Source organism: Manis pentadactyla, chromosome 13 (assembly GCF_030020395.1).
Source record: "Manis pentadactyla isolate mManPen7 chromosome 13, mManPen7.hap1, whole genome shotgun sequence".
Taxonomy (NCBI): domain Eukaryota; kingdom Metazoa; phylum Chordata; class Mammalia; order Pholidota; family Manidae; genus Manis; species Manis pentadactyla.
The window spans coordinates 101,531,576-101,544,740 of NC_080031.1; the positions used below are offsets into that span (position 1 = coordinate 101,531,576).

The 13,165-nt window shown below is 38.3% G+C and overlaps 1 protein-coding gene across 1 annotated transcript; it reads left to right on the top strand.

Moving 5' to 3' along the window:
• The first annotated feature begins 1,956 nt into the window (after positions 1 to 1,956).
• On the top strand, positions 1,957 to 5,443 carry PCDHB1 (protocadherin beta 1). The gene has a single exon (XM_036896006.2). It carries the CDS (start codon positions 2,078 to 2,080, stop codon positions 4,532 to 4,534), a length of 2,457 nt encoding a protein of 818 aa, XP_036751901.2. The 5' UTR covers positions 1,957 to 2,077; the 3' UTR covers positions 4,535 to 5,443.
• Positions 5,444 to 13,165: the final 7,722 nt, after the last annotated feature.

The window sequence follows — 13,165 nt, forward strand, 5'->3', positions numbered from 1 at the left end:
AAAATACAACTTTGTTCAACTACACATATGTCCCTGATGGTCCGTGTCCCAAAAGCATTGAGAATACACTGGAATTCTACACATTGGAAATGAATGAACTAGAGCAAAACAGCAACATCAATCTCACACTGAACTAAAAATTAAAGAAAGGAACTAGATTCAAAGGATTACCTACTGAAAATCGTATGTGTGTTTTTGCCATAAAAAATTATCTTCTGAAGAAAACAGCAGTAGACTCATAGACACTGAGAAATGACTAGTGATTACCAAGGGGGAGGGGTTGGGACAGTTTGGGGAGGAGGGGAAGGGGTAAAGGGGCACAATAATTCACAATCACAATATAAATTGGGCATGGGGACAGTAGTACAGCATGAAGAATATAAACAATGATTCTGTAACATCTTTCTACATTGATAGGTAGTAACCACACTAGAGGGGGTGAGGATTTAGTGGTACGTGTAACTGTTGAACCACTGTGTTATACAGTTGAAACTTGTATAAGATCATATATCAGTGACACTTTAATAAAAATATTATCTTCTATACACCTTACTTTATATACAAATTTTTAAAGAGGCAAAATTAAACTATTTAGAGATGTATACTTAAGTCAGATTTAAGATATCTAATAGAAATTGAGGGATCCATGAACTCCTTCATGTCAGGATGTCATTAACACTATAGACACTATTTTCATTCACTTTTTTTCCTCACTTGGAAAATATGGTTTAGTCTTCTCTGAGCTCAAATAGGAAATCACCAAGTGCTTTTGATAATGAGCATGAGACAGAGCATTAGAAGACAGCTTCTAGTTCTTATACTCCCGTGAGTAACTGTGTGAACTCAGCAAGTGATTTCATCATTTGGACTTTAGTTTATTCATCTATAAAAAAGGGAGGAGGAGATTGGCTCTCATCTTCTTGAGGCACCTTGTCGTTCTTAAACCATTCTTATGATCCCATGATTGTAAAAGAAATTCTCAATAAATACCCCCCAAATTTCTATTAGGCCATTTTTTTAATATGTGAGTACATTATCTCATTTCCTTTAAAATCCAAAGCCAAACATTTATCTTCGTTTAGTTAATTCTTATCTGGAAGCAGAGTAATATACTGATTAAGAGCATAGACTTTAGAGTCAGGCAAATTAAATTGAGTTCTTTCTCTAGTGCTTACTAGGTGGAGGACCTTGGGGGAGTGACATAACCTCTCCAGTCTCAGTGTCTTCATCTGCGAAAGAGAAATAATAATAATGTGAACCTCATATAATTTTTTGCAAGGATTAAATTAGATAAGGCATGTAAATCACTTAACGCAGTACCAATATATAGAAATCACACCCAATAAATATTACTTCCCCATAATCTTAATCATACATGACAAGCCAGCTCTTCCTAAGCGCTTGAGAGTTCTGGGGGAAGGTATGGATTTGTGCAAATCAAGAGGCTAGTTGGCGGTTCTCCTATCAGTGTACATACTGGACCTCAGGTTCCCTGAAAGAAGACTTCTGCCTGTCCCCTTTCCTTTTCCTGCCGAGCACTTCCTCCAAGCCCTCCACCCTCAGCCCTATCCGTTTGGCTCTAGAGACTCTAGAAGACACCGCAGGATCTTGTTTGTGCCTCTGTCTTGATCTCTGCGCGGACTGCGTGGAGTGTGCGGTGTAGCTTGCTTACTTACTCCTAGCTGTTTGCCGGTAGCTGCAGCGGCCCCAGCCCGCTCCCAGATACGCAGATACGGTGACTTCAGCTTGAGCTAGTATCCTCATTGGCTTCTCAATTCCCAAGGACTCTTATCTGAAAGGGAATTAAAAGGCGAGTCTGCGGTTGCTTTGGCAACAACTTTCAACCTCTACCTAACTCTCCGGAATGAGAACATATCTATTAATACATTCGACAGACTGGGGAGTTGAGTTGCTTAATGCAAATTTTCTTCCAAGTGCAAAACAGCTTACCGCGCTCCGCTAGCCATTGGCGGCGCTGCGGTGAGAGGCTCCAAAGCCGACAGCAGCCCTGGGCGGAAAGTGAAAGTATATCCTCAACAGGTTGGCGGCTGCTGCAGGAGCGCGCTTGTGAGAACGGATGGCGGTTGCGCGCAGAAAACTCTTGCAAAGCAGGCAGGTGAGGGCTCTCCTTCTGTTTCTGTGCCTATCTGTGGGGGGTGCGGCAACCATCCGCTATTCCGTGGCGGAGGAGATGGAGAGCGGTTCGTTTGTGGCTAATGTGGCTAAGGACCTCGGGCTGGAGGTAGGGAAGCTGGCAGCGCGCGGGGCGCGGCTCGTTTCCGAGGGCAACAAACTACATTTCCGGCTCCACCGCAAGACCGGGGATCTGTTCGTGAAGGAGAAACTGGATCGGGAGTCTCTTTGTGGCAAAGCCGACCCGTGCGTTCTGCACTTTGAAATAGTGCTGGTGGAGCCGCTGCAGTCCTTTCGTGCGGAGGTCAGGGTATTCGATATCAATGACAATGCCCCGGTTTTCCTAAACAAGGAGCCACTTTTAAAGATTCCGGAGAGCACTCCCCTGGGTTCACGTTTTCCTCTGCAGAGCGCCCAGGATCTGGACGTGGGTCTCAACGGCCTCCAAAACTACAGCTTGAGCGCCAACGCGTATTTCCACTTGCACACCCGCTTCCGCAGCCACGGGCCCAAATATGCAGAGCTCGTGCTGGATAAACCCCTGGACAGAGAGGGGCAGCCCGAAGTCAACTTGACAATTACAGCGGTGGATGGCGGGTCCCCGCCCAAGTCTGGCACCGCCCACATCCGCGTGGAGGTTCTGGATGTCAACGACCACGTGCCCCAGTTCTCCCGGTTGGTGTACCGCGCTCAGGTACCCGAAGATAGCGCCAATAGTTCTTTAGTGGCCACGGTGACTGCCACGGACCTGGACGAGGGCTCCAACAAGGAGATAACTTACTCTTTAGCTCAAAACCCAGAAACAATTCTCCAGACGTTTCAGATTGACCCTCAAACTGGAGAGGTTCGGCTACGAGGGCCCCTAGACTTTGAAACTATTGAAACATATGATATTGACATTCAAGCCACTGACGGAGGAGGCCTCTCGGCCCACAGCAAAGTCCTGGTGGAAGTGATAGATGTGAATGACAATCCTCCTGAAGTGACGGTCTCCTCTGTGTCCAGCCCTCTCCCTGAGGACTCCCCACGGCAGACTGTAGTGGCCCTGTTCTCTATCCGAGACCGGGACATTCGAGTGGGAGGAAAAATCACCTGCTTCCTCAAAGAAGACCTTCCCTTTGCAGTCAAACCTACCTTCCGGAATTCGTACTCGCTGGTCACTGATAGAGGCTTGGATCGCGAGGAAGTCTCAGGCTACAATATCACCCTTGTTGCCATGGATACCGGGCCACCCAATCTGTCCACGGAGACTTTGATAGAGGTACTAATATCTGACATTAACGACAACCCCCCAATATTTCTAAAAGACTCCTACATCTTGACTGTTCATGAAAACAACAGCCCTGCAGTTTTTATTGGCAAAGTCCATGCTGAAGATTTAGATCTGGGTGAGAATGCCCAAGTAACGTATTCTCTGCTGCCTCCAGAAAGTGGAGATCTATCAGTCTTTGCTTATATCTCCATAAATTCAGACAATGGGAAGCTCTATGCACTGAGAACCATGGATTATGAAGCCATTCAGAATTTTCAGTTTATGGTAAAGGCAACAGATGGAGGCTTCCTGTCACTGAGTAGCCAGGTTACTGTCAGAGTAGTCGTCCTGGATGACAATGACAACCGCCCAATGATCTTGTACCCACTGCAGAATGGCACACTGCCCTGCAATGACCTGGTGCCCAGGTCTGCAGAGGCCGGCTATCTGGTAACCAAGGTGGTGGCTGTGGATGGTGACTCAGGTCAGAATTCTTGGCTTTCATATCATCTGCTTAAGGCCACCGACCCTGGGTTATTCTCTGTTCAACAACAAAATGGGGAAATTCATACCTCACGGCAGATATCTGAGAGAGACCCCATGATACAGAGACTGACCATTCTTGTCCAGGATCATGGACAACCAGCTCTTTCCACTACTGCCTCCCTCAACATCCTGGTGGTAGATGGCTTTTCTGAGCCCTACCTGCAGTTCCGGGATCCAGCCAAGCATCCCGCAGGGGTAAATCCTTCCACTAAGTATTTGGTCATTTCTCTGGCTGTGCTTTCCTTTCTCTTTCTCCTCTCTGTCACGGTGATCTTCATTATACACATCTGCCAGAAGATCAAATACAGAGAAAAGTTCACAGTTCAAGAGCATTTCTATGATGACTGTAATTTCCCTAACGACCTGGTACAAGGAGGAGCTAATGGACCTTTATCCCAGCCTTGCCCCTATGAACTGTGCTCAGCCACTGGCACCAGCAGTAGTGAGTTCCGGTTCCTTAAGCGCTTTATGCCCAACTTCCCCTTTCCCCATGGCACTGGAGAGGTAAAAACAGAGGCTGGCTCCAGTTTACCACCAGATTCTGATAGGAATAGGTCCCGGGGGTCTGAGGGCCATGCCCGAGTACCTGATGACTATATGTAGCTCATGTTCTTGAGCTACATGTAGATATTATTCATGTCTCCCCAGGAAGTTCATTGGTCCTGTCCCTGGAAGTGCTTATTAGTTCCATAGAGATATCCTGTTATTTTGACTTTAAATGATATTTTCCAGGAGAACATGTTACGCATGCATAGGGAAGAGAACTAGCTTCCAATTTTGATGTATCAGGAATCGACTGGGTTTGAGAGGAAGAATGTAGTTTATCATTATTCAGAAGTTTCTAGGTTTTTGTCCCTTCATGAGTAGAGGTCATCTTTGAGTCAACATCTTATATGCCATCATTCATAATCATGCAAATGCCTGGTGAATGGTGGTCCTCATAGATAATCAGTTAAGATGAAGGGTAAAGAAAAAAAAGGATTTGACTTATATGCAAATACCAATTAGGACACATATACGGCTAAAGAGATTCAGTTCAAGAATATACTCCAGTTGTTAGATGTAGGTTTCTTAATGGCTGTTTGAGGCATTTTTGAGTGGTCTCAAATCTCTCTTTATACACTTTGCGCTTTATGCCCAACTTCCCCTTTCCCCATGTCTATCCTATTCCATATCAGAGAGCAGTTATTTGAATGTGTGCAATGAAAGGTGGATAAGGAAAAAATAAGTGAGGCTTGTTGTAGTTAACAAGTGCTATTGATTAACTACAAAATAAAAAGATATTAAAGTAAAAAGCTCATCACAACCAATTCAATAGCCTTAAAAAAAAAAAAAGATACATCTTCAGGTACTACCAGACTTGATTTAAAGCCATTTTGTCCTCTGAGCATTCTGAAGTAATGACATGGAAACTGAGAAAAAGAAGTATTTCCTAACAAATTATTCACAAAATAAAATGGAGTAGGGGAACAAGTTTGGCTTCTTTTTGATCATCACTCTCTGCCTTCATAAGCTATTTTATTTTATTTATTTATTTTGGTATCAATTAATATACAATTACATGAACAACATTGTGATTACTAGATTCCCCCCATTATCAAGTCCCCACCACATACCCCATTACAGTCATAAGCTTCTTTAAATTCTCTCACTCTAAAATTAAAGAAACTAAATAAAACACTAACATATTTTGAGAATGCTATCAATACTACTAACTGGGTCTTAGAAGTTAAAAACTTTGCATTAACGAAGCTTTAATTACTTGCCTTATTTTATACAAATGTGTGTGAATTCAGACCTATGAGGATATGTCCTGCACAGAAGGGCGCAATATGTATACCTGGAATTCCAAAGGCAGAACGGTACCCCTTAAAACGTTTCTCAAATATACCAGATCATATTTATTGATATCAGTCTTATACTTGGAATTACGATTGATACGTAATGGTACCACCTAGCTGTCTAGCTGGTTGCCAGAATATACTAAAAAAGTGTTGTTATTTTTAAAACTTTGTAGATGCTTAGGGCAGAATTGGTGTAACCTATGGCTGCCTTCAATATTCTCCTTAGTACTTTGAGAATAGATCAAGTAAATGCAGAATATCAATGAATTATCTTTCTCATTAATATGAAATATTTTCCATAAATTGAGTTATAATCCTGGTCATTTGGAGTAAAGGTCTTTCCTGCACAAAACATAGTATTCCATGTATTTAGGTTAGGATTGCTTATGGTATGCTGAAATCAGAGACTTGAAATGAGAAAGGACATAGAAATAACTTTTGTGGGTTCTAATTAGTTAAAATATTTTTAACTAAAAGCAACTGCATTTGAGTAGTATTTGTCACTGATTTACTGTATTTGATCACAGTTAATGATGTGAACATAATGGAGCCTGGGTGACGTCAGTGATGAGGAAAGAAAGTGGTATAGATAAGTGATTTTGAGACACTGAATTCCAAACAGCAGTGAAGTTCACACACACACATACACAAAATGGACAGGAGGTATACTACTAAAAACTTTATTTTTCTGTGTATGGACATTAAATTAAAATGAAACAAAAATCTCTCATTTCATATCATGATTTCATGAAATGATATTTTAATATAAAAATGGTAAGACAACTGAAGGAACAAAACAGCAGCAGACTCACAGAACCCAAGAATGGACTAACAGTTACCAAAGGGGAAGGTACTGGGGAGGGTGGGTGGGACGGGAGAGATAAGGGGAAAAATGGGGCATTACGATTAGCACACATAATGTGGGGGAAGCATGGGAAAGGCAGTATAACACAGAGAAGACAAGTAGTGACTCTATAGCATCTTACTATGCTGACAGGCAGTGACTGTAATGGGGTATGTGGGGGGGACTTGATAATGGGGGGAGTCTAGTAACCATAATGTTCAAGTAATTATACATTAATGATATCAAAATTTAAAAAAATGGTAAGACAATAATCCCATCAAGGAATTTATCCTTTAAATTAAAAAATACAGTTTTGTAAAAATGTATTTTGCCATTATTTTTTATCATTTTTGCCTTAGACAAGTGAAAATTTTGCTACTGGCTTCCCATTGAGAACTACTGGATTAAATGACTATCCAATCTCATCTTTATTCAGACTTCAAGTTCTCAACAAAATTCCAATTGTACCTGATGATTAAAAACTAGAAACATCTCTGCATCAATTTGCTGAATATGATGTGAGCCATTTATATCTGGAGATAACTCCATATACCAGCTGAGATTTAGTCCAGGTTTCCATAAGCAAATTAAAGAATGAAAGGTAAAGAATGAAAATAATTAGGAGAATTACTCTCCCCCAAATGTCAAGTGACATTAGAACTATTTGTATTTATTCAAAGACATAATCCAATTGTCTTGAAGTGCTCTTGTATAAATAGGCCATGATAAATATTTCATTAAAAATATGTAACTAGTTTGGGCAAATTGCTTCAATTACCTATTAACTTTGAAATGTGTATAGATAAATATTTCTACTGGAAGTTGTAAGTTACAGAGAATTTGTAACTTTTAAAAGAATTTTTATTATGAGGTAATTTTGGACTTATAAAACTGCAAGAGCAATTTGGATTTCCCGTATACCTTTCACCTAGCTTCCCCTAATGTTTACATCTCATATAATTATAACAATTACTAAAATTAAGACATTAACCTTGGTACAGTTCTATTAACTAAACTACAGACTTTATTCATGTTTTACCATTTTTTTCCTTACCGTGCTTGTTTCTTTTCAAGGACCCAATCTGGGGTCCCACAGTGCAGTTGGTTATGTCTCCTTAGTTCCTGTCACCTGTGATGGTTGCTGAGCCTTTCTGTATCTTTCATGACCTTGAGATTTTTGAAAAATACTAGTCAGTTATTTGGAAAATGTCCCTCAATTTTTTTTCAGTTTTACTAAAATATAGTCGGCATTAACACTGTGTAAGTTTAAGGTGTACATCATAATAACTTGACTTACATATATTTTTTAATGATTATCATGACAATTTTAGTGACAAACATGTCTCTCAATTTGAGATTGTCTTTGTTTTCCCATGATTAGACTGATGTTATGCATTAATGGGAAGGATACCACAGAAATGATATTGTGTCCTTCCCAGTCATTAGTATCAGGGGACACATGATATCAGTATGTCATATTAACTAGAGATGTCAGTCTTTTTTATTGTGGTAAAAGTCATAACAGAAAATTTATCCTGTTAACCATTTTCAAGTATACAGTTAGTAATATAAAGGTGATATCAACCTCAGTCACTTGGCAAAGATAACATCTGCCAAGTTTTTCCACTTTAAAATTACTATTTTCCCCTTTGTAATTTTTAAATACTTGGGGAGAGATGCCTTGAAACTATGCAAATATCATGTTTCTGCTTAAACTTTTGCTCATTAGTTCTAGTATCCACTGCTGGACCCTTCATGTGGCAATTAATATTGTAGCATTCAAACAGTGATTTTCTATTCCTCTTATTCCTTCTAAATTAATTAATTGAAAGTTTTCTGTGAGAAACACTTGTCACATCTCCATTTATTTCCTTAGTTACTTCTTTATATATGGACTCATTTACTTTATTATTTGAGTTATAACCCAATGTTAACATTATTTTATTTTATTGTTCAGCAAACTCTTCTATCTGGGATGAAGCGCAGATTTTTAAGATGAATTACCATATAGAACACATTTTAATCAAAATTAATATTTCTTTGTAATCCTGTATGTTAAGATTATCTTAAACAAGCATAAATTTATTTAATATTTTTAAGGTTTATTCATAATGATGTTTAACTTTAAAAGAAAATTACATGAACGTGATATAAAATTTCCATTACATTTACAGAACTAGTAAATAGATGGTAAACTATGGAAAACTTAAATTTCATTATGTAGACATATTTATATATTTATAAACTATGCATAATACAGATGTGATTTAAAGTAGATTTATATGCTGAAATCAAACATACAGATATATAAGAAATGGGTTTGGTTGTCTGGTTTTTACTTAATTGGTCTGTCTGGCTTTAATTAAATAAATAAAAACATTGCTTTTTCCATCATATCCGTGCATTTTGTTGTTGTTTTCTTTTTACAGATGTATTTGTCTCATTCTTGGAAGCAGAATTCATCCATGTAATTCTCCCATATGAGGGTCTATTTTCTGTAGAGTTATCATCAAAGTATGTGACCTGCTCTTCAACCAAAAGTTTGACTTCATTTCTAAATCTGTGTAACACTTTTTCTTATAATATTATTAAAGTATTGCTTGTGTTTATGTAACACTGAAACATAATGTTAAAAAATAAAAATAACACAGGTTTTCTGGGTAAGCTGGTGAAGCAAGCTTATGCTTCTATGCCCCATGCTCTGCTCTAAGTACAGAAATGATAGATAAAATTAAAAACAGAAAAAATTTAAAATGCACAACCAGAAATGGAACAAACATAAAATGGTGAACAGGGATAAAGTCCTTGTATTTCCAAACTACAGGAGGGGAAGCTGAAATCCATTGCCATTTGTGTGGCTTTTGTGGGCTCTCAGGAAGAAAATGTTCTCTGTGAAAGATGGAGAATAAAAGCCAGGGTCATTGCCTAGAGCTAGGAGCTAGGATGAATATATCTTGTTCATGAAAAAGTTTGAAAAACCACTGCAAAATGATTTTTGAAGTAGTATGTTATAGCATGTGGAAGTTGGAGGACACAGACTATGAACTAAACCTTGCAGACAACAGGCTCAGTGAAGTCAGCTTTGTACTATTTCAATTATGTTGGGCCAGTAGCCCAAATCACCTTTATAAGGACATGATTCTAGACCATGATAAAATTTAGTCTGGGAGCTATTGAAGAATGAATTAGTATATGACTAAATAATTCATCCATAACAGAACAAAAAATAAAAAGTCTAAAAGAGTAGTAAAAGATGTTGCCATTATCCAAAGTTACATAATATAGCCATATAAAATAGCAATTTGTTATGCTCAGGGACTCTGTGGATAAGGGATTCACTGGGGCTCAGTGGAGATGGAATGTCTCTCTGTCATGTCTGAGGCTTCAGGTAGAGAGGCTTAAAGACTGGGGGTGATACGGTGGCTACGGGCTGGTGTCATCTGGAGATGACTTACATGACTGATGCTGGCAATTAACCAGAAACTTTCACGTGGCCTGGGACTTTTTTGCAACATGGTGGCAGGGGCAAATATCACTTTCACCATGCTTTCTGACTTTGTCAAGTAGTCAGAGACCAGATTCAAGGGGAGAGGACATAGGTAATGATTTGAACAGAGGAATATCAAAAAACCTTGGGACCAAGTTTTGAAACTGCCACAGAAGACATGGAAGATAGATTGAAAACTTTAATATAGATCCAGTATAAGTTCCAGAAGAAGTTCCAAACATTTAAAGAATAATTAATACCAATTCTTTTTACACTCTTCCAAAATACAAAAGAAGAGAGAACATATCCAAACTCATTTTATGAGGCCAGCATCACCTTGATACCAAAGCCAGACAAAGACACCACAAGAAAACTACAAGCCAATATCACTGAACATACATGCAAAAATCCTCAACATAATACTAGCAAACCAAATTCAACAGAACATTAAAATGATCATACACTATAACCAAATGGGATTTAGCTGTGTGATGTAAGGATGGTTCAACAAAAGCAAATGAATGTGATACACTACATTAATAGGATGAAGGACAAAAATCACATGATCACCCTAGAAGATGCAGAAAAAGCAACTGACAAATTGAACATCCTTTCATGATAAAAACTTTCAACAAGTTGGGTATAAAGGGAACCCAGATCAACACAGTAAAGGCCATATATGAAAAGCCCAAAGTTAACATCATACAAAATGATGAAAAACTGAAAGCTTTTCCTCTAAAATCTGGAACAAGGCAAGGATACCCACTCTTGCCACTTCTATTCAACATAGCACTGGAAGTCCTACCCAGAGAAATTAGGCAAGAAAAATAAATAAAGGTATTCAAATCAGAAAGAAAGAAGTAAAATTATCTCTCCAGATGATATGATCTTATATGTAGAAACCCCTAGATGCCATGAAAAACTCTCAGAACTAATAAATGAAATCAGTAAAGTTGCAGGATACAAACATCAATGTTCAAAAATCATTTGCATTTCTTATACTCTCACAACTATCCAAAAAAGGAAATCAAGAAGACAATACAATTTGCATTAGCATAAAAAGTAAATACTTAGGAGTAAGCTTAACCAAGGAGGTGAAACACTGAAACTATAAAACATTGTTGAAAAAATTTTAAACAACACAAACAAATGGAAAGACACCTTGCATTCATGTTTTGGAGTAATTAATATTGTTAAAATGCCCATACTACCCCAATCAATCCACAGATACAAAGTAGATAAATCAAAATCAGAATGGCATGTTTTACAGAAATAAACAATCCTAAAATCTTAAAATTCATATGGAACAACAAAAGACCCCCCCCCATAGTCAAGAAATTTTTAGCAAGATAAACAAAGCTGGAGGCATCACACTTCCTGATTTCAGGATATACTACAAACCTGCAGTAATCAAAACAGTATGGTACTGACATAAAAGCAGACATATTAATCAACAGATTTATTAGACAATGAACAGAAGAGAACCCAGATATAAAACTACACATATATATGATCAACCGATCTTTGAAAATAGTGCCAAGAATACATAATGGAGAAAGGGTAGTCTCTTCAATAAATGGTATTAGGAAAACTGGATATTCACATGCAAAGGAATGAAATTGAACCCTTATGTTACACCATAAGCAAAAATCAACTCAAAATGGATTAGAGACTAAAATGTAAGAGCTGAAACCATAAAAGTTCTGGAAAAAAACATAGGGAAATCTTCTTGATATTGGCCTTGGCAATGATTTCTTGACTATGACACCAAAGCATAGGTAATGTAGGAATTTGAATCATTAAACAGTTCGCTACACTGAAATAAAATTTTGCCTAAAATGATAAGAGTGGCTCATTGTGTTTTATGCTAAACAGCTCTACTTCTTGGCATCTGGAATTGTGGTACATGCTAGGCAGAGGAGTGTGAAATAACCAGCCCCCAGTTAAAACCTTGGGCTCTGAGTCTCTAATGAGCTTCTCTAGTAAACAGCATTTCCCACATGTCGTGATTTGGTGCTGGAGGAATTAAGTGCCCAGTATAACTCCAGAGGGAGAGGATTTGGGGATGCTTGTGCCTGTGTCTTCCAGACTTTGCCATATCCCGTAACTCTTTGCTGATTTTGTTCTTTTTTACCAAAAATTTATTGTTGAATATAGTATAACATAGGGATCTACTTTGTTTGTTTGTTTGTTTTTTACAAGTGATTAACCAGAGCACTGTTTCTTTTTTTTTCCCCTGAACATCCAGGATTTTTTTAAATTAAAATATTGTTAATATACCATCGTATGTTGGTTTAAATATACAGCACAGAGGTTCAACAGTTACCCATATTATTAAATCCTCACCCCCTCTAGTGTGGTTAATATGTATCAATGTAGTAAGATATTATACAGTTTTTAACTGTATTCTCCATGCTGTACTACCCTCCCCATGACCAACTTATATTGGGATTGGGAAATATTGTGCTGCTTTATCCCCTTCACCCTCTCCATCTACCCCAACCCTTCCCCCTTGGTAACCACGAGTCCCTTCTCAGTGTCTGTGAGTCTACTGCTATTTGTTCCTTCTGTTTTGCTTTATTTTTATACTCCACAAATAATGAAATCATATGGTATTTATTTCTATCCACCTAGCTTATTTCACTGAGCATAATACCCTCTAGATCCATCCACGTAATTACAAATGGGAGGATTTCTTTTCTTTTTATGGCTGAATAATATTCTATTGTGTACATGTACCACCTCTTCTCTATCCAGTCATCTATTGATAGACACTTAGGTTGCTTATATATCTTGACTATTGCAAATAGTGCAGTGATAAACATAGGGGTGCATATGTCTTTTTGAATCAGGGATCTTGTTTTCTTCAGGTAAATTCCTAGGAGTGGAATTACTCTGTCAAATGGTATTTCTATTTTTAGTTTTTTGAGGAACCTCCATACTGCTTTCCACAGAGGTTGCAACAATTTACATTCCCACCAGTAGTGTAGGAGGGTTCCCATTTCTCCGCATCCTCACCAGCATTTGTTATTTCTTGCCTTTTGGATGTTGGCCATTCT